This window comes from Jaculus jaculus, chromosome 12, assembly GCF_020740685.1.
Source record: "Jaculus jaculus isolate mJacJac1 chromosome 12, mJacJac1.mat.Y.cur, whole genome shotgun sequence".
Lineage (NCBI taxonomy): Eukaryota > Metazoa > Chordata > Mammalia > Rodentia > Dipodidae > Jaculus > Jaculus jaculus.
Window position 1 is genome coordinate 14987733 of NC_059113.1, and position 25569 is coordinate 15013301.

The 25569-nt window shown below is 36.8% G+C and overlaps 1 protein-coding gene across 2 annotated transcripts in view; it reads left to right on the top strand.

Moving 5' to 3' along the window:
• Window positions 1–313: 313 nt before the first annotated feature.
• Adam7 (ADAM metallopeptidase domain 7) overlaps window positions 314–25569 on the top strand; it is a 47609-nt gene continuing 22353 nt past the window's right edge. For both annotated transcript variants that reach the window (XM_045131547.1, XM_045131548.1), the window contains exons 1-10: window positions 314–426; window positions 2292–2395; window positions 6897–6973; window positions 8906–8984; window positions 10400–10476; window positions 11376–11565; window positions 13947–14000; window positions 17028–17099; window positions 20228–20397; window positions 24179–24263. In XM_045131547.1, coding sequence (XP_044987482.1) covers window positions 375–426; window positions 2292–2395; window positions 6897–6973; window positions 8906–8984; window positions 10400–10476; window positions 11376–11565; window positions 13947–14000; window positions 17028–17099; window positions 20228–20397; window positions 24179–24263 — 960 coding nt within the window. In that variant the 5' untranslated portion in view covers window positions 314–374. The remainder of the gene's footprint in view (window positions 427–2291; window positions 2396–6896; window positions 6974–8905; window positions 8985–10399; window positions 10477–11375; window positions 11566–13946; window positions 14001–17027; window positions 17100–20227; window positions 20398–24178; window positions 24264–25569) is intronic.

Consider the following 25569-nt stretch of genomic DNA (forward strand, 5'->3'; position numbering starts at 1 on the left):
ACAAAGGAAAGGTTTCACCTTCTTCAATAAAAGTGCATATAAACATCTTTCAATTATTTTCCTAAGACATTCTAGGCCTTTTCATTTTTAATATAGCCACAATCATAGAAACAAAGAATAAATCTATGCCAATTCCACCTCTGCTTCCACCATCTCAACAGTTGCTTTCATTAGTACATGTTGTCCAAACCCTGAGTTTTTAGCCTCAAGGCCTGAAAAACTTGTGTAACTAGATCTAGCAACTTCCTGGTATCAGATCAAAACTTCTCATCTATCTGCTGGGTTCTGCCTCCTTGCAGTGGGAGAAAGGGCAGAGAGAGCTGCACCCAGTCTCCCTTAGATGTCTGTTCTCCTCCTTGGCCAGACCATACAGAATGTTTCTCTTGGGTATAATTTTTATGACTTTCCTCATTTCTCAGATTAAAGGTAGGTGTTATTCTTTTTACCAAGGTTTTCTGATCCTACTATGAGGTAATGACTCATTTTTCACAATATTTCAATTACAAATGATAAAAAACATAACTGCATTGTTGATTTTGTTGAGAATATGGTGTGGGGATTGGGCTAAATTAAAACTAATCATAAAATTAAATTATTCTAGAAATTCCATGTCACTCTTAAACATTGACAGTAATGCAGAAGAAGTAGCATTTACTAGATATCTATAGCGTCTATAGGCATTATGATAGCCATTTAACTACTTTATGTGTTAGAATGTTTAAGACCCTATATTACTATCTTTTTTAATGAAAAGGAAAATGAGCGTAATATTTGCAGGTCAGAGATTATATATGCTTCCATGGCCACCCAGCTAATAAACCTGTGAATACTAAGACTGCCTGAAAAGTGGCAGTTTTGTACTTATCTGCATAAGTTAAGATTTCAGAATATCCCGGACAGAAAATAATGGCAATTCACATTGAAACAGGTCATTCCTCTGTAGGCTTTGGCAGAAGGTAGGAAAAAAAAAAAAAAAAAAAAAAAAAAACAAAGGTGTTAACTTCGGAACCAGGAGAAAATCAGCAAGGAACTCATACATGTATGCCTCCCCTTTCTTCTTATTTATTTATTTGGAAGAGAGGGAGAGAAAGGAAGAGGGAAAGATAAGCAAATAGAGAAAGTAAGAGAATGGGTACAATAGGGCCTCCAGCCCCTACGAATGAACTCCAGACGCATGCACCACTTTGTGTATCTGGCTTACGTGGGTCCTGGGGAATTGAACCTGAGTTGTTTGGCTTTGCAGGTGAGCACCTTAGCAGCTGAGCCATCTTTCCAATCCTATTTATTATTTTAAACATTTTTATTCATTTATTTTTAAGCAGAGAGAGACAGACAGAGAATGGGCATCCAGGGCCTCCAGCTGCTGTAAACGACCTCCAGATACATGTGCCATTTTGTGCATTTTTTTTTACATGGGTCCTGGGGAATCAAACTCAGGTCATTAGGCTTTTCAGGGAAGTGCCTTAACCAAATAGCAATCTCTCTAGCTCTATTGATTTATTTTTTTAAAATAGTTTATAGGTTGGAGGGAACTGCTCAGTGGTTAAGGGCACTTGCCTGCAAAGCTAAAGGACTCGGGTTTCATTCCCCAGGACCCACATAAACCAGATGCAAAAGGTGGCACATTATTCTGGAGTTCATTTGCAGTGGTTAGAAGCCCTGGTGTGCCCATTCTCTCTCACACACATGGACACTCTCTCTTCTCTCTCTCTGTCTCAAATAAATAAATAAAAATATACAAATATTTTAAAAAGCAGTTAAGGGCTGGAGAGATGGCTTAGTGGTTAAGTGCTTGCCTGTGAGGTTTAAGGATCCCAGTAGGAGGCTCGAGTCCCCAGAACCCTCGTTAGCCAGATGCACAAGGGGGCGCACACGTCTGGAATTCTTTTGCAGTGGCTGGAGGCCCTGGCACACCCATTCTGTCTCTCTCTCTATCTGCCTCTTTCTCTGTCTGTTGCTCTCAAATAAATAAAAATGAACAAAAAATGAAATTTCTAAAAAAAAATCAGTTAAAATAGTTTTATTTATCTATTTATTTTCTTGAGAGAGAATGAATGCAACAAGACCTCTCTCCACTGCAAATGAACTCCTCTTTTTTCAATTTAGCTTACATATTTCTAATCTAGAAATATGCATCTTAATCCCTTTGCCACTAAAGTGAGAAAAATATGTGTGCATGGCTCTTCTTGTAAAGCACATAGACTGTATGAGAATGGACCCCTTGGTGCATGGTTTGTAAGTAGTTGTTAATATCACATGGATTTATGGATTTTCCACTTGTTTCCTTTTAGAAAAGATGATCCTTGGAGCACAGAGCCAAGAACTGGTTCATCCCAGAAAGCTTACTCTGAAGCATAAGCGTGATCTTGGACAAGAACATAATTTTGATGTACTGGTAAAAGTGTTGACTAAGTGCATACCACTTAATGATTCCTCAGGCATGCAGAAAGCTGTCTCTGCCTCCAAGCAGGAGTAAAAGTTGGGAGAGAAGTACCAATTTTTCAGAGGACTCTTACTTGGCTTACATCTTGGGTTCATGGTTTAGCAAACAAAAAGAAGGGAACCTTGGGCACTGGGGGAGGGTTTTTTTTTTTTTTTTTTTTCAATCTTTAAGTTTGAGTGGGAGTTTTGTCAACAGCTTGCCAGGCTGGTCTAAACCAAGCAGCCTCCTATGTTCTCTCCTGGTGCCCCTGGAATATTATCTGGAGCCTTTGTTTTGCTATCCCAGATTTCCTGGCATACTTACTTTTTTTTATAGGTCCTATAACCTAAAGAGGGCAGCTTTCTGTTTAGTCTTACAAAGGTTTCCATTCGGGCAATAAAAATTAAAAATATCTAATATCTTCTGTACAAAAGTAATGGGTATTTTTCATAGAAAGTAGATAACATACAGAACAGGGCACACACATCAAAACCAATTCGGTTTCCATAGTTATTAAAGATCTTAGATATGAGTGTTCTTAGATGTCTATCATTCGATGCTTGTATTTTATATCTTAGGTTTTAAATTTGGCTCTTTGAAAACACTGACATATTCTGGCCCAACAACTACGCAAGTACAGACTTTTCCCTGTAATTTCTTCCATCTCCCATTTCGACAGGTTTTTGAGTCTCTCATTTATCAAGTTTCTTGGTCATAAGATGCATTTCAGCTTCCTCCCACCTCTTTCTCTTGATACCTCCTCTCTCATTTGAAAATAATGTTTTACCATTTGTCTCCATTTAAGTTTCTTTACAAAAAAAAAAAATGCTTCTCTTGGTCTAGAACTCTTTTCTCATCTTTTCAATTACTTATGCGTTTTTAACACTGTGGTATAACCACGGTGAAAAACCAGCTTCCTAGCACCCGTTGTGCTGAAGTGGAGTAGCTGAATAAGACCTAGTCAAGGCTGGTAACAGACAGTCCTTTATGAAAGCCTAAGATTACCCTGGATTGTGGGACAAAATACTCAGGATGAACCTACTGCCTATGGAAGCACTAGAACACGCCCCAGACGAAAGCTAGCCCCAAATTCCAAACCCACATTGGTGGGGGCATGCCACAAGAACTCAGGACCAAAATTATAGAGCTCTCAAGGGCCAAGGCTGGACAATTTGAGAAAGAACAAAATAATGTGGTTGTGCACTATAATATAAACTATCCATTAGGATCCTGAGCAGATACTGACAAACAGATGAGTCAATAAATAACTAACTACAGGAGGCTAGGCAAATAACCACTAAGGAAGAATCAAATGACATATGGACAGCCTCCCTTCGCCAAGAAGGGAGCAGAAATCCCTGGACTGTGGACTGCACCTTATGGCTTTGTGTTACAGTGTGGAAGGGGAGGAGGGCTATGTTTCAGAGAAAAGCCAGCAAGCGTGACTTCAGTCTGTAAACCAAGATCAGCAGTATCCACCAGGAGTCATGCTGACAGTCTGGATCCTTGATAGGATAAAATGGTACCACCATTAGCAGCCTTTGCCCTAGAAACCCTAACCGTAATTTCACCACAAGAAAACTGTTCTAAAAACTTGAGAGGAGTCCTATAATAAATCTGATACATGCATTGCAAAGATGTCAAAATCCTCCAAAGGTAAGGAATGTCTGGGAAACTGTTCAAGGCTTGCAAAACCCTGGGAGACATGGCAGATAAAATAACATGGCGCCAGGAGGGTGGGCTCATGGAAGAGTGAAACGACTTTAGATAAAAAGTATGGACATATAAATATGGGCATCAGTTGATAATGTCAATCTGGGTTTATTATCTTTGACAAGTGTTCCTTACCAATATAAGGTCTTGCTAGCAAAGTGAATGAGAAGAGAGTACTGTCTTTCCAAGTCCACTATAAATCTTAAAGTATTCCAAAATAAAAATTAAATTATCATTGAAGATATTAATTATAACATAAAAATTTCGTACAATATTAACATGAATTTCTTAATATTAGTTAATACAAAATCCGTATCTAATATTAAAACATGGAAAAAATCCCATTCCTACAAAAATGTCTACATACATAGCTCATAATGAAATATTTGACTCTTTCCCTCCTATCTGATTGGACACCTTGTTTCCTATAGTCCCATCTGTGAATTATGTCTTGTATTTAAACTTTTATTGAGAATTTTTCTACATGTATATAATGTATGTTAATCACAATCCCCTCCCATTGCCTTTTCTTGACCACTCTCCCTGTTCCCCTTCTGCTGAACCTTACAGTCAATAAAATCCTAACTACTCACACCCCACATTCAACACTTCCCTACCCCGCTGCCTGCCAGCTGCCTCTCTTCATATCTTCCTTATTTTAGTGGCAGAATTAAATAAATAAAATGTACTACAACCCTGGGACCACTCTACACTGTTCTTATTTACTTCCTTGGCCACCAAGTTCTGGCCAAGACTCTCAGATTCTAGTGTATAAATACTTTTTCAAATTACTTGCCCCTCTTTATTTCTTGGCCCAAATAATCTGCATTTTTTGAGGCAAGCCCAACAGACTGGCTTTTTTTAAGAGACAAAGAGAGAGAGAGAGAGAGAGAGAGAGAGAGAGAGAGAGAGAGAGAGAGGGAGAGAGAGAGAGAGAAATGAAGAGAGACAGAGACAAAGGGGGAGAGAGGGAGAGAATTTGCATGCCAGGGCCTCCAGACACTGAAATCAAACTCCAGACGTTTGTGCCACCTTGTGTGCATGTGCGACCTTGTATGCTCACATCACTGTGAGCATGTGGCTTATATGAGACCTGGAGAGTCGAACATGAGTCCCTAGGCTTTATAGGCAAGTGCCTTAAATGCTAAGCTATCTCTCCAGGCCATCATCTGCCTTCTATCAACAGCTTTCTGTGGTTTCTTTATCTGCAGTACTGATTTTTACAGACCCATTAGCCACATGATATAAGCCTTTATCGTACCTACCTCAGCAAGTTTCTGCCTAGGCTCTACTCCTCTTTGTTCTTCAGAGGTCTACATCCTCCGCTTACTAGACAGTGAGTAAGTGAGCTCCTCTCCTACTTCTCCCTCCCACTTGTACTCACATTTGGTTTTCCAGCCACACTGAACTTCTCTCAAATGTCCTAATCTCTTGCCCACTTCTAGGCCTTTGTGTGTGATGTTTCCTTCAGTCTTCCTTTCTATATCACTGGCATAGTACATGAGTTTCTCCATTCCTGAGGTTTTTCCTACCCAATTACTTGGCTGTCAGGCTTTCTTCTTTGCCAGTTAGGGCTTCTGTGGGGCAGGGAACTGCATCTTGTGCATTACTGGATTTTCTTTGTTATCATTAAGCTTGAAATAAATTTTGTCAAAGAAACAAATAACAAAAAGTAAACGCACACATGACCAATAAATTTGAGCCTTAAATTATTAAAAATATATAAATCACAAAGTGAAAAAATATAAATCACAAAGATATAAAACACAATAAATATGGTGAATCAGAAATTCACATGAAAAGTATAAATAGGGCTGGACAGATGGCTTAGCAATTAAGGCACTTGGCTGTGAAGCCTAAGGACCCAGGTTTGATTTCCCCAGTTACCCATGTAAGCCACATGCACAAGGTAGCACATGTGTCTGGAGTTTGTTTGCAGTGGCTAGAGGCCATGATGCACCATTCATTATCTCTCTCTTTCTCCTTCTCTCTTCCTCTTTTGCTCTCTCTCAAACAAATAAAATATTTTTTACAGTATAAGTAAATATATAAGAAAAGAGGATCAATAGTTATCAAAGAAAGCAATCTATGACAAGTTAGAATTTTGTTATCCTTTAGTGATGGTTTCTGCAGATGGTAAGAAGGCAACTTAACAGGAGTAGCTATTACTGCTGGAATATTCAACTGGACACTGCCATACATTGTGCTGGTGGAGTTCCTAACTTTGTACTCTCTTTCGTGAGAATATCTTGTCAATATTTATAAAAACCCTAATATTTTTATATGATCTTGCTAATATAATCCCAACTACAGTGAACTTTGCAAACCAAATATTTGATAATTCATGTAGATTATACAAATAAAGTTTCACTTACATAAGAGAACATTTATAAGAATACATAATGCTAATTTATGAAAATGGAAAATGAAATATATACACAAAGTTATAAAGTTGTTTTGTTGTCTTAAAAACACACGTACAGAGCCTTGAGGACTCAAAGAGGTTATGTATTAACATTACATAACTGTGTACCCTTGGCTGATGAGAAAGTATGCAGTTTCATTTTATTACAAAAAAAAGACTTCTTTGAAATTTTTAATTAAAAATTAAAGTATAAAATCTTCCCTACGAAATTGTCTCTCTTTAAGTTGACTTTTGTCAGTATTTCTTCCCTGATGGGACTCTAGAGAGCTGTAAGTATGTAACCTCCCCTGCACTAATGAAATGTGCAGAAGTCACATGGCAGAAATTCTTTTACAGGAGGGGTATGAAGAAGAATTGCTGTATGAAATAAAACTAGGTCAAAAAACCTTAATTCTTCACCTTTTGAAATCAAGGTAAGTGCCCATGTGTTTGTATGGGTGTGTATGAAAGAGAGAGTAGGGGTGGGGGAGAGAGAGAATCATGGTTACATGTATCACATGGTAACCTCAAACTTATTATGTAGTTAAGGATGACCTATAACTCCCAATCTTCCTGGATCCATCTACAGAATTCTGGGATTACAGGCTTTCATGAAAGCACCTTGTTAGATTAATGTAAATTATACTGTGATTCTATATCTTACATATGTATGTGCCTATGGTACCCCAGGCTTTGTATTAAATGCAAGTAAAATGAATGCTTTATACCACTGCTATCTGTGTGTGAATTCTTCCTCTTCAAAATGAACCTAATGCATAGCACCAGCTTTAAGATGCTCTTCTCTAGTTGCTGAATTGCTCCCTACTTGGGTACTTGGAAGTTTTGAGTTTCATTAGTCTTTCAATGAAGAACACAGATAAGTGAATATTTTCTGAGTCATTGGACATTCTCAGTAGAAAGGGACTATTTACTATCACTTTCTATGTACCTTTGTTCAATACTATTTCCCATATCTTATAATATCCATATGAACCATATGCATTAAAAACAATAACTTGCCCAGGGTCACAATGTATTTCTCTATAAATTTAGAACCCCCTTCTCAATTTTAGAGGATATGTGTGGAATTTTATGTTTGACTTTTATTTAATAAATAAATCAGTTTGGAAAGACCTAGTTGGTATCATAATAGGATTCATTTTGTAGCACCATTTATTTCATACCTTTAGGTATATAGTTTCTATGTTATTAGATTTAGAAAGTTTCATGGGAAAGGTGTTGGAATTATTTTGGTTTCATACTCTGAAATGTCCACAATGTGATTTACAGTTACCAATTTTCAATGGTAAAGCATCCTTGCATCTCTAGGCTAAAACTCCATTTGTTCAATACACTTTAATTTAAAATATTATTCAACAATAATATCTTAGTTCTGAAACTGTTATAGCTGGTATGACTAGATCTTAAGAAGTCTGTTAGGTTTTTGTTTGCTAATGGGCTCATAAAATTATTTGGAAAGTCTCTTGTATTTTGTAAAAGGTGTTACTTCTTTTTAAAAAGAAGTTACAAGTGAAACTATGTGCTTTAAAGATATTTTTTACATATTTGGGTTATTCAAAATTTAAATTTCACTTGTGTGTTTTAAGATAAACTTTTAATGAAAATTCCTATTTCATCTCAGCTTTCTCATTTTTAGTACTTTTGTATTCTACATTTTGGAATTTTAATATTCGTATTTTCTTATTATGTTGAAAAAGTATTTCTTAATTTGTTTATGAAAGAGAGGAAGGTATATGTGAGAGAGAGTCTGAGTGGGCTCACTAGGGCCTCTAACCTCTGCAAACGAACTTCAGCACATGCGCTACCTTGTGCATCTGGCTTTACATGGGTACTGGGGAATCAAAACTAGGTACCTGGGCTTTTCAGGCAAGCTCCTTAACCTCTGATCCATCTCTTCCGTCCTCTCTTACTACTTTGAACATCCAACAGTGTCTTTAGTAACCACTCTATAATTTCTTATATCTGTAATTTGTATTCCCCCCTCGGAAGTTTAATAGTTTGTTGATATTTTAATATAACAAACTTAGCATAATTATTTCTATTTGTTTTCTGATTCCTTCATGGTAGAACTCATCTAACCTATACTATTTATTTAGCATTTACCTTTCTTATAAAAATGCTTAATGTTTTAAGTAATTAAATCATTCAAAACTACAATACCAGATATTAATCTTTATATACTTTTATCATTTATTTCCATTTTTTTTCATTTCCATTAGGATTTCGTTTTGTCTTATATATTGGTTTTGGAGATATTGTTAACAAATACATTGTTATTTTTTTATCATATCTTCATGTCAATATTTTCTAATTATAAAATCTTTTCTTATTGTTTCTCTTTTCAGGGAGTTCCTAGCCTCAAATTACAGTGAAACATACTATACACCAAGTGGACAAGCTCTCACCAAGCATCCTCATATCATGGTATCTCATGACACCTTTATTGTCTCTTCTCAGAAACTGTATTTCAGTGTGATTTTAAGTTATGATTCAAAGTATAAAAACTGCCCCAAAGCAGCTATATTGGATTTAGTACTTAATTTGCTACTCTTACTGAATGGTGATAGAACAGAAAATAGGATCCTTTGCACGATAGAAAAACATCACTTTATAGCTAGCAAAATAGTGCAGTGTATTTTTTAGTGCAGTGTATTTTTTATTAAGCATATTTCACTGCATTCCCCGTGACATTAAGTATAAAGGTGAAACATGGCCTTGCATAAATATAACATACCCAGATGGGATTGTTATTAGTTTAAAAAGATATAATTTAAGCATATAAAATAACTTTAAAAAATCAACTTCAAATTGAGCTCTGATTGATTTGCAGCCCTAACCTGACCCTTCTGATGCATGAACATGTGGTGTCTTCTTCATTCTATAAATTAATCTCTGTGTTGATAACTAATATTGCCCTAGTGGTTATAGATTCTATTTTTATATTCATTCCACTTTTAGAGATGCCTTCTTCAGCTTTCTAACCAAGTACACTACTGCCTCTGATCATAAGCATACTTTAAAAATCTATTTCTGTTAGACCTAAGTCACCATGCAATTTTGAAAAACAAGGAAGAGAGAAACTGGGAGGCACTCTCTTGTGCAGAGTGAGTATGGTCCTGTGAAAGTGTGAGGTCCCTGGAGGAAGGTATTGAGCAGATGGAAAAAATGGTCAGAATAATGATCATATGGGTTTGCTATGACCAAGGAAAGCAGGAGTAATAAAGATGCTGACATGATTGAAGCAGAGTGGCAGGAGAGAAGGGTGTGGTGGACGCTGGTTGGAGAACAAGATCTGATTTGAGTAAGCATCAAGAACTTGGCTTGATTTCATAGGCAACTGGGGAAATGACAATATTAGCACAAGATGGAATGTCTCACGGAGATATGAAGATGGATTAAAGAAGTCATATTTTAATATAAAGGTCATGACATAAACCGGTACCATAACAGAATAGAAAAATTTGTAAATATATATTCAAATATTTTAAGTGAATGTCACAGAAGAATGAATGGAAAAACATGTAACTTATCAATGGAAGGCTGGTTATTCTGAATAGAAAATACATAAACATTAATATTTATGTAGTAGTATCAGTATTGATACCTTGACAATTTCAATATTCTTATTTGTTATGATGAGAGAGACAGGGAGAGAATTGTGCACCAGCTCCTCTTGCCACTGCAAACAAACACCAGATGCATGTACAATTTTGTACATCTGGCTTAATGTGCTTATGGGGAATTGAACTCAGGCCTCCAGGCTTACAGCACCTTTAACAACTGAGCTATGTCTCCAGCCCACAATCTTTATACTTATATTAATAACTACTCTATTTTAGGATCACTGCTTCTACCAAGGCTCCATCATACATGAGCCTAACTCAGCTGCCAGTATCAGCACATGCAGTGGTCTGAGGTAAAGTGGGGTGTCTTCCTGTTTCCTTTGCCACTTTTACCGTAGATTTTAAACTATCTATTGACTTGTTTCTTTTCATTAACGCTGGTATATAGAAAAGGTGTCGTATATTTTCAGCAATGAGTATGGACTCTAGCCTGTGATTTAGGTTCATGTCTAACATGAAGATGTATGATACATAGCCCTCAGCAAGGTAAGCTTTGTAGCATATGATCAAGGCATTCAGAGCTGGAGGATTTCCAGACATCACCTAGCATGCATCTTGTGTTAAAGGTCAGACGCTGAAATCAGAAACATGCTGTAAATATTGAACTACAGACTGCACAATGCAGGTCGCGTAACTGTGAGATCTATGAATTCCTACCACACTACACTTTAGTCGTTTTGATTTTGACTGTCAGGTTGTTTCTTTGTCTTTTGAAAGTAAGAAGTCAGAGATCAAGCTCATAATTCCCTGTAGATCTCAGACAAAATTGGGTTGTCAGAAAATGGAAGGTAGAAGGAAAAGTAAGTTCTTCTGTTTTACATTATAAGTACTTTTCTTGAGTAGCTCCTAGCTTTTCCAAGAATGACACAGAACTTTTTCTACAAAATTACACTGCAGTAGTGTTTGTTTCATAACTTGCTCTACGATTACTGCACGCTAGACAAGGAAATTCAGTAAGTTCCTGCAAACCCTCTGATGCAACCACAGGTAGGAATTGCTAATCTACCTATAGTTAATGCAGAAATCAGACAGTCCAGGTCTTTAGAAAGTTACTGATTCAGGTCTGCATGTCATCTGATTTCTCTACCATACATATATGTTCAAACGGTCCTGACCTTGTAGTTGTTCTTTCTTGAAAAGCTAAAATCAATAAAGTAACATCTTGAATAATATTGTGCTCCAATATCCACAGGGGTTTCTTCAGAGTAAATGATCAGCGGTATCTCATTGAACCAGTGAAGAACTCAGACGAGGGAGAGCATTTGGTGTTCAAGTACAACGTGCAATGGTCACATGCTGTCAACTATTCTTGCATAGAGCTCAGTAATGGTCAGAACACTGTTCCAATGGATACTAAATATAAGGCAGACAGACAAGTGGAAGTGAGTGCTTTAGTTCTTTACTTCAGATAAGTACTTACTGTTTCTTCTTTTTGAAATAAGACATGAATCCAAACAGTATAATATAGGTATTACTCTAATTCTGGTCCATCATGGTCTAAAATCTAAAATTCAAACTTGTTTTAAATCTTTTTATTTATTTATCTGCAAGCACATAGAGACAAAAGAGACAGTCGGAATGTGTGTACCAGGGGCTGCAAACAAACTCCAGACCCATGCTCCATTTTGTGAACCTGGTATTATGTGGGTAATGGAAAATTGAACCTGGGGCATTAGGCTTTGTAAAAAGGGGTGAGCCATCTCTCCAGACCTAAAATTCAAACTTTTATAATGCCTGTGTAGAAAGTGATTATTCTCTTCATTCAACTGCAATTTGTCCTATTGGTTTCAAAACAGAGAAATATTTATGGCTTATGGTCTCTCTCTCTCTCTCTCTCTCTCTCTCTCTCTCTCTCTATATATATATATATATATATATATATATATATATGTATGTATATATACACATATATGTAACTTTATTTAAATATATAATATATAAATATATATATAGAGAGAGATAATATATAAAATATATATTATATAATATATAGAGAGAGAGTGAGATACATATATATGTATGTATGTACATATATATATATATGTATATATGTGTATATATATGTATATATATATATGTACATACATATACACATACACACACACACATGTAAAATCTGTAGCGACAGTGTCATGACACACTTGTCCTAGCAGTAATCTCTTCTTATTGTCACTGCCACTTTTGGATTAGTTATAGATGGCAAACTAGGTTCTCCTCTTTCATCAGGTCCAATATTCTTTTTTTATTTTTTTTAAATTTTATTAGCATTTTCCATGATTATAAAAAAAAATCCCATGGTAATTCCCTCCCCCCCCACACTATCCCCTTTGAAATTCCATTCTCCATCATATTACCTCCCCATCACAATCATTGTACTTACATATATACAATGCCAACCTATTAAGTACCCTCCTCCCTTCCTTTCTCTTCCCTTTATGTCTCCTTTTTAACTTACTGGCCTCTGCTACTAAGTATTTTCATTCTCACACAGAAGCCCAATCATCTGTTGCAGGATCCACATATGAGAGAGAACATGTGGCGCTTGGCTTTCTGGGCCTGGGTTACCTCACTTAGTATAATCCTTTCCAGGTTCATCGGGTCCAGTATTCTAATGGATAAGGAAAATTAAAGATAATAACAAGTCCAACTTCTTGTGAACATGCTGGACAGTCTTCAGATATATCCCTTGAAGTCCCCACTAGACATTAGCTTGTATACTGCGCATTTTTCCCCCATGTTCATGGTCCAGATAACAGTGTCTGAAGCACATTTTATGCTTAACAAGTATTTCTTTGAGTAACTCACTGAATAAATAATTATATATCCCAGAAAAGAATGAGTTAGTCAAATCTTTGAATAATTCTTTTTAGCTTTAATCTCCAGAAAATAAACAAACAATCCAGTGCTGAAATCTTAGAAGATTTTTTCCTGATATGTATATTTCCCAAAATGAAGAGACCTATAAATAGCAACGTTTATAAGTTTCCTTGGAATTGAGACTATAGCAAGTTAGGCGTGTGGAAAGTGGAAGATGAGTAGGAGGAAAATGAAGGTCCTCCTCGTTTTAGGCTCTAAGCTACATGTGTGTGTGTGTGTGTGTGTGTGTGTGTGTGTGTGCATGTGTGTGTGTGTGTGTACACAGAGTGATTTTGGTGATCTTTAGAAGAGCTTAGTTATTAATTATTTAACTTGTGGATGAGTAAAAGCCCTACATAGTCACAATTAGAACTGTGATCATTTATAACTCTTATTTGAGTTGAAAAACTAATTAAAGAAAGAAAAAGAGTCAAATATGGAATGGTGCTTCAGGGCTGTAAAATATGATATATAGAGCCACATGTTTTAATAATAATGGTGCATCTTAATAAAAATTCATAGAATGAACTGGAGAGAGAGCTTAGCAGTTAAGTCATTTGCCTGAGAAACCTAAGGATCTAGATTTGATTCCCCAGAACCCAAGTAAGCCAGATAGATATACATGATGTCGTATGGACCTGGAGTTTGTTTGCAATGGCTAGAGGCCTCGACATGGCCATTCTCATTATCTATCTATCTATCTACCTACCAAACCTATCTATCTCTTTCTCTCTATCTTTAATAAAAAAAATAAAAATTTCATAGAATTATTAAATATACTTATTTACTTTACCTTCCAACATCAATAATGTCAATATCTCTTACAATGAAAATGTTATAGGTTTTCAACATAAATGTTCAGGTGAAAATGGTAATAAACTTCATTCAATTTTTTTATAAATTTCAGAGCTTCCTCAAAGAAAAGTATATTGAGCTGTTCATTGTTGCTGATGAATATGTGGTAAGTTTTTAAGTGAATGTTTTATTATTCATTCATCTATATACCTACTGTTGTGATTCAACCTTAGAGACAAAGATATTCTGATCAGTTATATTCAAATTTCTGTTTTCAGCTTCACCAAACCGATGTATACTAGAAATTGTTGATCCCTTTCACAATATTGCAAGTTAATCTGAATAGAACCTCAGTTCTCTGATTAATTTGCCTATCAATTTTGAATAGCATATAAAAGCTTAAGAATATGTCAAATATCTATAGGTGATAATTTTCCAGCACTAAAAGTTATGGAGTAAATCTCTGTCAGAATGGAAAGTAAAAATTCACAAGTCTGGTTTCCTGTGATGTATAGAATGGAGGAAAATGAAAATCCTGATATCAAACACCCTTAGCAGCAGAAGGTTGATGCTTGAAGCATCCTTCTCAATCATCCCTACACCATAAAATGCTGTTTTGTCCCTGCAAAAGAAACTTTAAAAACGTCACCGACACTGCAGAAGATGTAAAGAATGTTCTGTCTGTGGCCTTGGGCAGGGTATAGTTCAGCTTTATGTTTGCCCACAGCTGACATCTTCCCTACCCATGGCTACAGACAGAATATTCTTTACATCTTCTACCTACTTTCAGGTGGCCTCAAACTCTCGGCAATCCTCCTATCACTGCCTCCTGAGTTCTGGGATTAAAGGCATGTGTCACCACGCCCAGCTAGTGTAGATATTTTTTCAATCACAGACAATGTTGATCAATGCTTTGAACATTAAGAATGGTTAGGTATCTGGTAAACAACTTGAGCCCACAGCAGGATTGCTTTTCAAGGACACTTCAGTAATTACAGGTTAAACAAAGAATATGAGATAGAGTGACCCACACAATGGAAGGAGATTCAACTCAACAAGAACTGTAAATTACCTGATAGCTCAGTTATTTTATATAGCAAAAGTAAAGATTGGAATTTATTGAACATATAAAGATGGATAGAAATTACAGGGAAAGAGGAAACTGGATAAAATGGCATGCTTTTAGGATCTATGAAAGAAAATAATATATTCTTAAGTAAATTAAACTGAGATCGGACAAATATAAATAGACAACAGGTGAATTGGAGGTTAAGAACCAGCTAAACTCATGGAGGGCAGAGAGTAAAAATTATGAAAGAAAATTGGAAATGTTAAAAGCAGATTGAAAGCCTAATAAAAAGTGGACATTAGTGACTGATGGCAGGTAATATTTAAGAGATAATTTTAAGAGTTTTTCTGAAATAAAAAGGTGATAAATCAGTTAACAGTGTAAAGAAATTGCAGAACAGTGAAGATGAAGGAAAAAGACACTTCTTTAAAGTCAATTGAAACAAAGAGATACATCACCTCTATGTGATTCCAGAGTATTCATTCTAGGCCGTGGGAGATAGGATAAATTTCAAAATTCCTTCAAAAGGGTAACAGGAAATAACACTCATGGACACTAAATTAGGCAGTGATAATGTATGCATTGGGAGAAAGCAAGCATACCAAAATTGCAGATAATATGGGCTAGGGAAGTAGTTGAGTTGGCAGAGTGCATGCCTACCATATGCAACAGCCTGGGTTTGATCCCAGCACTGTAGCAACCAGACATGGTGGTGCATTTCTGCCATCACACAGAAGAGGTAGAGACAGGAGGATCAGAAGTTTAAGTTCATCCTCAGCTACATGGTGAATTGAAGGTTAGCATGGGTACATGAGACCATGTATCTAGAAAATACACACACACATACATGCATACATGTGGTTCACACCAAGATAGATAAGTTAAAAGGGGAATCAGAAAACAAATGTCTGAGTGTTAAGGAACACTACTGAATAAAGAGTTGGCAGTAAGGGTACAAATATCATCCCCACCCTACCTTACTACTCTGGGGCTGTAAACCATGGATCCATAAAATGGCTTATCACCTCCATCCCTAGATAACCTCAGAATCTTCTTCTAAGTTTATTTCAGACCATTCCTTACAGTTAGCCATTGGGAGTCCTGAATTTGAAATCTATTTACTCTCCAGAATTTATGAAGAGTATAGGAAAGAGAAAAGCACAACAAATCACTAGGAATCTATGCTTTAATGGAAAGCAAAGTACTAAGAAATGCCTTGAAATGGAAAATGGTCAGTGAAATGTAAACAAGATCCCAGAAAGACTTGTGAACAATCAAGAATAATTTCAGTGGAATAAGGGTGTCTGAAATCAGAGGGTATACTGTGAAGTGGGGGGAGGGGGTTAGGGAAGCTTGGGGAAATTCTAACACTGTATCTTGAAAATATTTAGACATGGAAGGAAATAGGAGAGCAATGGATTTGTATGAGTCTAGCAGATACAAATGCCTGCAGGATTCAGAAAGGCATATTCACTTTTAAATTTATCATCAAAGATATTTGACCATGTGTTTCCAGGTCACGTTATTGTGATTAACTACCTTCAATTTGCAACTAGAAGTAACATAAGGTCCTAACAGCACAAAAGGAGAACTAGTTTTAAGACAAGAACTGGACTCACAGCAGGCTGGGGCAGACCAGGTAGCTTGGCCTTCAGAGCTTAGTTCTGGAAAGAAGGAAAGTCAGTCTCTGGCCCTGTGTAGCACACGAGGTTCTTGTGACTGTATATTCTATAATTTGGCACCGCTAGTACTTAGGAGGACTGGATCTCACTACTGTTCGCAAGATGATGTCTTCTATAGTGCCTCCATGGCTGTAGCTATGGCTCTGAAGAATTTGCTTCCATGCATTAATAAAATGTAATATAACATGAAAGGGGGCAAGAACAGTGAGAAGAAAATCCATAAAGTAAAACTAAGCAAAACACGACATTATTGACTTTTGTGTCTACTTACTTCATATTGCAATTTCTTTTCTCTCCATAAGTTTTCCAGTTTTTAGCTGACTGGGAAGAGAACTCATCCACTGTTCAGTAAATTTTAAATAATATCTCATAGTAAATGAAGCACCACTCTGAGCTTTTACTCCAAGCCTATGATTACTAAATGTGATGCTTTCATTTCCAGTATCGCAGGAATAATAAGCCTCACAGTAAACTGAGGAAACGAATTTGGGGAATGATCAATTTTGTCAACATGGTAAGCTTGATATAATTTGAATGAATGTAAAAAGTGCAAATGCAGATAACTTTTTAGGTTTCCTCTGTGAAAGGATTGCTGTAATAACCTTGATAGCAAGGCAGTAGAAACCATAAAATTCACCATGAAAACTACTTAGTAAAAGTCATAGCAACAACTAACAGCTCTGAACATATAGTTCTCTATGTGAATTGCATTTAATATTTTAAAATAAGTTCCAAAAACAGATAATTTAAGAGGTAAGCATATATAAAATAATTTTACTCCTTTAAACAAGGGCTCTGTGACCCTAAACAACAACAAAAAAAATCTTTCAAATTTTATTTTCTGTGTATTGGCACAGAAATAAGGGTAACAATTTCAGTAAAATATATTAAGATTATTGATTTGTCTAAACTTTAATGATAATACCCATTACACAAACAAATTTTTAATTTTATACATCTTTCTTTGCTGACTCATTTTAAGTTCTATTGCTTTGCTAAATAGATGTCATAGGAGGATACTGGAATGGATAGCCCACCTGGATTAGTGGTATTTTAACCAATACTTGAGGAACATACATCTATATGCATCTTTTGACTAATTAGTTTAAACCTCTTTATACCTCTGTGTATAGGGGTGAACACACACATTCATTTATTTTATAGTCATAATTAAGAAGTTGGAGTACTGGGTCATATGGAATGGATCTTCCAGAATGGCTATTTCCCACAAGTTTTGACATTTTATTTAAATTTTCATTTCTTTTAAAAAAAGATTACTTTCATTTATTTATGAGAGAGAGAGGAAGAGAAAGAGGCAGGGAGAATGGGCACACCAGGGCCTCTAGCCACTGCAAACTCCAGATGTATGTTCCATATTATGGATCTGGCTTACAAAGGTTTTAGGGAATCAAACGTAGGTCCATAAGCTTTGCAAGCAAGCACCTTAACCACTAAGCCATCTCTCCAGCCCAATATTTTCATTTTAAAAAAATATTTCTAGTCTTTTTTTTAATTTTTATTTATTTGAGAGCGACAGATACAGAGAGAAAGACAGGTCGAGGGAGAGAGAGAGAATGGGCGCGCCAGGGCCTCCAGCCACTGCAAACTAACTCCAGACGCGTGCGCCCCCTTGTGCATCTGGCTAACGTGTGTCCTGGGGAATCAAGCCTCGAACCGGGGTCCTTAGGTTTCCCAGGCAAGCGCTTAACCGCTAAGCCATCTCTACAGCCCCAAACTCCTTTTTTTTTAAAATTTTTTATTTATTTATTTGAGAGCGACAGACACAGAGAGAAAGACAGATACAGGGAGAGAGAGGGAATGGGCGCGCCAGGGCTTCCAGCCTCTGCAAACGAACTCCAGACGCATGCGCCCCCTTGTGCATCTGGCTAACGTGGGACCTGGGGAACCGAGCCTCGAACCAGGGTCCTTAGGCTTCACAGGCAAGTGCTTAACCACTAAGCAATCTCTCCAGCCCAAATATTTCTAGTCTTGAAGTGGAAGATGGCACAGTGGTTAAGGGCACTTGTACAATAAAAACATGAATAATTGTATTCGCCCTCAATTAAATTCCCCACACCATGTAAACATCTGAGAGTGTGTAACCCCAGCCTTATGAGAAACAGAGACTAGAAAATCACTAGGATTGCTGGTCAGCCTGTCTGGCCGAAAATGACAATCCTAAATTCAGTGGGAAAGTCCACCTCAGAGGAATATTCAGATGAGCAATAGAGAAAAACACCAATTGCTCTCTTCTGGCCTCTACATGTGTGTGCATTTGGACACACATATGTGTATATACAACATACACTATGGACCACATATAACACACACACACACACACACACACACACACACACACACACACTTCTAATACCCTGTATGAATTTCTCTTTGATTCAGCATTCATGGATAATGTGCTATTTTATTTGTAAATTGAGGACTTTTATGTATCATTGTAATTGTTTTATTCTATTAGGATTGAGTACTTTATTGTGTATGCTTTAAAATTTTTTAATATATTCAGGTTGTTCTGTGGCATAGAATCTTGTGTAGAGTTGAAATTCTCATGTATTTTTGGAAGTAAACTGTTTAAATATTGGTAATTAGAGTTTTCTTCCAATTATTTCATGTTGATTCAGTGCCCGTGATATTTCTACCCTTTTTCTGCAAATTTATTATAACAATGAAATAGTATTTTTGAATTTTACATCTGTTGTTATGCATATACCTGTGTTTTCTGCACTTCCCTGTAGTGCCTGTACTATAAGCTCTTGTGTTATGAGCTCTGTTTTAAGATGTGAATGTGCTTAGGATTAGTGTGACTTCTTGGAAAACTGACCTTCTTACCAAAATCCACATCATAACCACTAAACTTTGCCTTTTCGGTCTTGATTTAAAAGCAAATATCATTGTGCTGTGTACACAGAAGTTTGTAAAAGGGCTGATAAGTCACCTGACCTTCAACTATTCTGGCATACTTTCAGAAAGGTAGTTATACAAATAGATCATGAAGACCAGAGGTGAGGGTTTTCATCCCAATATTGACCTTCTATCCTACCTTACAAACACCCTTAGCCTAGAGAAGGAAAGCAATGATCACTCATCCCTCTGTGGGCCACCTTTACTCAATTCATATACGGATGTGATGATTTTTTAAAATACTTTACTTATTTTTCTATTGGAGGGCAGATAGAGAGAGAATGGGCACACCAGGGCCTCCAGCCACTGTAACTGAACTCCAGATGCATGCGCCATCTTGTTCACCTGGCTTATGTGGGTACTGGGGAATCAAACCTCTGTCCTTAGGCTACACAGAAAAGTGCCTTTTCCACTAAGCCATCTCTCCAGCCCTGGAGGTGAGTCATAACCAACCTCAAAACCTTAATGGACTTGTTCTAGGCACATTCTGAGGTACTTTCTGTAAGGCTTTCATAGTTGACAAAAAATTATGTCTCTTTGGTCAAGTTTCTTTCTTGACTGAAAATTGGCCCAAATTTTGTAATATTGCACCTTTCATTCCAGTTTAATACATAAATTCATAAACCCAAAGCTGCACTGTTTTCTGAAATGTATCATAATAGAGTAGTGATGAAAGATACTTCTGGCAACTTGACTCTGAAAAATAATTTCTTCTTTGAACAGATTTACAAAACCTTGAACATTCATGTGACATTGGCTGGTATTGAAGCATGGACAGACAAAGATAAAATAGAAATAGATTCAAATATAGAAACTACCCTACTACACTTTTCAAATTGGCAAGAAGCAGTCCTTAAAAAAAGGAAGAAATTTGATCATGTTATGTTACTGAGGTATGTGACTGCTCTATTTTTCTTCACAACATAAAAACATTTAAAATTAGTTGACATTGAGTTCCACACAGGAAAAATGTTAGTTTAGGTACATGCAAATTTCCAAGTATAATTTTGATAATATTTATTTGTAATATTAAGACAGGAATGGAAAAGTCTGTTATATTTGTAGGCAGAGCTGAAAGTGTGTCAAACAAAGTAATTTGCAAATTCACAGGCATTACTTATCAGAAATTAAAACCAAATCACCCAAACTTCTCCTCTGTTGCCATTTCAATATTCCTTCAAAACCTGCCTTTACAGAAAGCACCACGCCTTAGACATCTTCCTGCACCACTGTGTGCCCAGTCAATGACCACCCCTCAAAGCAACCATCTTCTCTGGCATACAAATTGACAGACAACTCATGGATTACGCTAGCCCTGCCATAAGTTCAATATTCCAAAGTAAATGTCTGTGCCTACTTAATTACTAGTTTTTTTTTTTTAATGGGATAATTTCATTATTTTTTTTTCCAAATATCTGGCATTGTACTTTACCTAATTGACATTGGGAGGTGATTTTTTTAAATATTTATTTAACTTTTCTCTTATAGATGGGGTGGGGGCAGATAGAGAAATAGAGAAACACTGGGAATACAAGGACCTCCAGCCACTGCAAATGAATTCCAGATGCATGTGCCACCTTGTCCATCTGGCTTATGTGGGTTACTGGGGAATTGAACGTTTGTCCTTAGGCCACACAAATAAGTGCCCACAGGGAAATGATAAATACTTGTGGAAGTGGACTTCATGAAACCTATACTTAACAGTGTCCTGTCATGCTGCGTCATGTTACATTGTGGAAGAACTACTATGGGAAAAAAAAAGCTTTTACTTTCATTTTTTTCCTGACTTTTATAACTGTACATCATATGTTTTCATCACAGTCCCCTCCTATTATTTGCTTTTATTCATGTTTGTCCAAACTTTCTTACTGGGCTCTGTTCTTTCAAACTAGTCCCACTTCTATTGTGATGTCTTTATTTTATCATCCATGACATGTTTCATCGTCTATCATTCCCTCCCAATATTGTATAGAAAATGTCATGAACGCCAGAGCCACTTTGTGTTCAGAAGATAGCATCCCAAGTCATTCCTCTCCATCTTCTGTCTCACATTCTTCCTGCCACCTCTTCTGCCGTGTTACCTGAGCCCTGGCAGTGTCTTATGTAGTGCTGACCTCTGAACTGTCACTTCTTTTCAGCACTTTGGTAGTTCGAGTGTCCCCAGTGGTCATCATCAACAAAAGGAATCTTTTCTGACCAAAAAAACGAGAGCGCAGCTTCTACCATCTCTTCTGCTACCCATACAGACACTGTTAGAATAGCACCCGCTTTCCCGACTTTATCTGACTACAATGTCAGTATTTCTCCGGAGGTCTGCAAACACAGATTGCTTGCCATCTTTCTGGCAGTAGCTAGATATTAGCTGTCTGACTAAACTCAGAAACATGAAGATTCCAAAGTCTGCACATTAGAGGTCAGGCCCAGTCATTTGTTAGAGTGAACCAGAATATCATTCTTGGTTTTCACATCTGAACGGCCAGTGGCATATCTCTCCATGGGTGTACCTGTGCTTGCCTTGAATATTCATGCATGGTCATGACCTAAAGATATGAAGGAAGAAACATCAAAAATATCACCATCAAAATAAAATAATAAAAAAAAAATGAGAAAAAAAAATATCACCATCAATTTTCTAGTGGGAAAATTTAATCCCCCCTTTTACACGTGATTTTAAATGCATAAGTAGATGCAGAATATTTAAAAAGTACACACAGACAATATTTTATTTCAATAGAATGTTTATTATTCTTTTTTAAGTTTTTTATTTAATTTTTATTTATTTATTTGAGAGATACAGGCAGAGAGAGAAAGAGTCAGAGAGAGAGAGAAAGAGAGAGAGAATGGGCGTGCCAGGGCTTCCAGCCACTGCAAACGAACTCCACATGTGTGAAACCCCTTGTGCATCTGGCTAACATGGGTCCTGGGGAATCAAGCCTCAAACCACAGTCCTTAGGCTTCACAGGCAAGTGCTTAACCGCTAAGCCATCTCTCCAGCCCAGATTTTTATTATTCTTAACAGTGCCCTTTCATATCAATAGAATTCTGCAAATGGAGATATTGACCTTATATATGGACTTCTTGTATGTTGAGTTCCTCCTAGATCCTCCCTTCTAAATTCATATTGACTTAGAAGTGGATAGGAGCCGGGCGTGGTGGCGCACGCCTTTAATCCCAGCCCTCGGGAGGCAGAGGTAGGAGGATCGCTGTGAGTTCGAGGCCACCCTGAGACTCCATAGTGAATTCCAGGTTAGCCTGGGCTAGAGTGAGACCCTACCTTGAAAAAAAAAAAAGAAAAAGAAAAAGAAAAAAAAAGAAAAAAAAAAGAAGTGGATAGGAGATGGTTGAGTGAGGCACTACTTTTGCATTTAAATGACTAAGAGAGAGAAGTCAGCCTCTTGACTATCTTTCCTTATTCTAAGCCTTCTAAGAAGTATAGTCAGACATTGCCATTTAGAATGTAGGGACAGAAATGCTTAATTAGTGTAGGAAGAAAGAGAGTGTATCTTCTTAAATAAAAGTTCAAGTCTGAAAGTTCTCCTCTTACTCACATGAGTTCTGTGATATTGTGACACCTTCCAACATACCACACTTCTGGTTAGAACAGGCTGGAGAGATGACTTAGCAGTTTAGCGCTTGCCTGTGAAGCCTAAGGACCCTGGTTAGAGGCTTGACTCACCAGGATCCACATAAGCCAGATGCACAAGGTGGTGCATGCATCTGTAGTTCCTTTTCAGTGGCTGGAGGCCCTGGTGTGCTTGCTCTCTCTCACTCTCTCTGCCTCTTTCTCTCTCTGTCTGTTGCTCTCAAATGAATAAATAAAAATAAACAAAAAAATTATAAAAAAAGAATGACCATCTATGAAAGCTCCTTGTGAGTCAATTCAAATTTGTATCCTTATAATAATCACATTTACATTTGTTCTTTAAGGGAATACAGGAATAGACCTCTTTGACATGACAATACTTTTATATGTTTTATTATAGGTAACATATCCTCACTGAGTATCTGCATTTGATTAAAAGTTTTAATTTAAAAAATTATTTATTTGCAAGTGGTGAGAGAGAGACGGAGAGAGAATGAATATGAATGGACATGTCAGGGGCTCTGGCCACTGCAAAGGAACACCTGCTGTATGTGCCACTTTGTGCATCTGGCTTTATGTGGGTACTGGGGAATTGAACCTAGGGTCTTACACTTTGCAGGCAAGCGCCTTAGCTACTAGGTATCTCTCCAGCCTTTAATTTTTTAACCATAATTAACTGATCATAGATCTCAGTGTATTCGCTATGTTGGAGCTACAGCCTGAACAGTTTTAAGTTTAAGTCATTAATTGCTTTGTCATTTGTGTGTGTGTGTGTGTGTTTGTTTTTTTTCCAAGAGCTAAGTGCCAGGTTGACAAGAATCAAGAAAAATGAGATTCTCACCTTATTTGTTGTTCTGTTTTTCTTAGAAAATACCTGTTTTCGTGGAATTTAAGACTACATTGGCTTTTGACAGTGTCTCTAGATTTAAAATGAGCATTATGAACTAACTAGCCTCAAATGTGTAACTCCAGAAATTAAAGGACACTCCCAAGTGTCAAGGCATTCACGCTGAGATGCTTCACTGCAGTCTGAATTCTGTTACTTATGTTGATGATTCAGATTGAAGAGTATGCTTGCATTTTGTTTATAGTGGGAGGTGGCTCTACACACGTGGGCAAGGAATTGCTTATCCAAGGGGAATGTGTCTGCCCTATTTTTCAGCCAGTATCATTAAGGTGAGCTGTATTTTCCTTATGCTATACTACTGAATCAAAATATTTGAATTAAATTTCTATGAGGTTCTGCATTACATTGAGAAATCACTTGTAATCTGCATTTTTATATTACCAAAATATGTCATGAGGAAACCTCTATTGCTTTATTAAGTGAGAAAAGAAACATCTCAAAAGACCTATAGATGAATAAAGGTAAACAAGTATGGTTCCAAGTTCAAAAGAAGATCACATGCAAATTACCATACAATGAGTAGTAAAGTTCTTGAGCATGTTAAATATTAACTACTTACAAGGAAAAGTAACTTTCATAAAACTGGAGGCTGACTTAGAGAGTGAAGGTAATTGTTTTGTGTGATAAAAAGGCATATAAGGTTTAAAAAAAATAGAGACTACCACCATAAGATTATGCAGCATTGTTGTATAGTGTGTGACAACAAATCAAAAATAAGAACATTAGAGACATCATGCCCAGAGTCTTCACCTCCCCCAAACACACAAATAACTGACTGCTGGTCCCATAACACATAACCCACAACTCTATCAGAAGTATCTGCAACCCCACTGAGGAGGGTCCCCAGCAGAATGGGAGAAGGGTCAAGAGGAAAACAATGTACCAATACATGATGCATCCATACATAATATGTTGGCAATAATAATCAATAATAATAATAATAATAAAACAGGAACAGATCATGTTTTTGCTTTTAACCCTTTTGAATATCTAGCACAGAGAAAACAGTTACATTTCATATACCATCTCGGTCATGTTTTTAGTCCATTTGGGTTGGTTGTGACAAAATGTCATACAATGGGTGGTTTGTAAATGACGGACTCTGTTTCTCAGTTCTGGAAACTGAGAAGCCCATGGCCAAGGCACTGGTAAATTTGGTGTCTGCTGAAGGTCCACTTCTTCGCTTAGAAATGGGACCTTCTCACTGTGTCCCCATGTTGCACATGGGTGGAAGGACTTTCCTAAGTCTTATCTAAGGGTACTAATGCCATTGAGGAGATAGGTGCCCCATAAACTAAATATCTCCACTTGTTGGAGGTGATGACTTGCAAATATGAATTTTGGAAAATAGTTACATGAGGTAATTATTTTAGTTATTTGTAAGACTGTCTGGGCTATACAGAAAAAGAAGCTTGATATTTTAGAAACATAAAATGTTAATTTTCTAGCTTCATTTTAGGTTATAATTAAAGAAAATGAGGTGCAAAAGAGTGAGGTAATTAAGCCTAGCACCTCCAAAATAGATACTAGTTAAGTACAAGCTAGACAATGAACTTTTAGACACTAGTTTAAAGT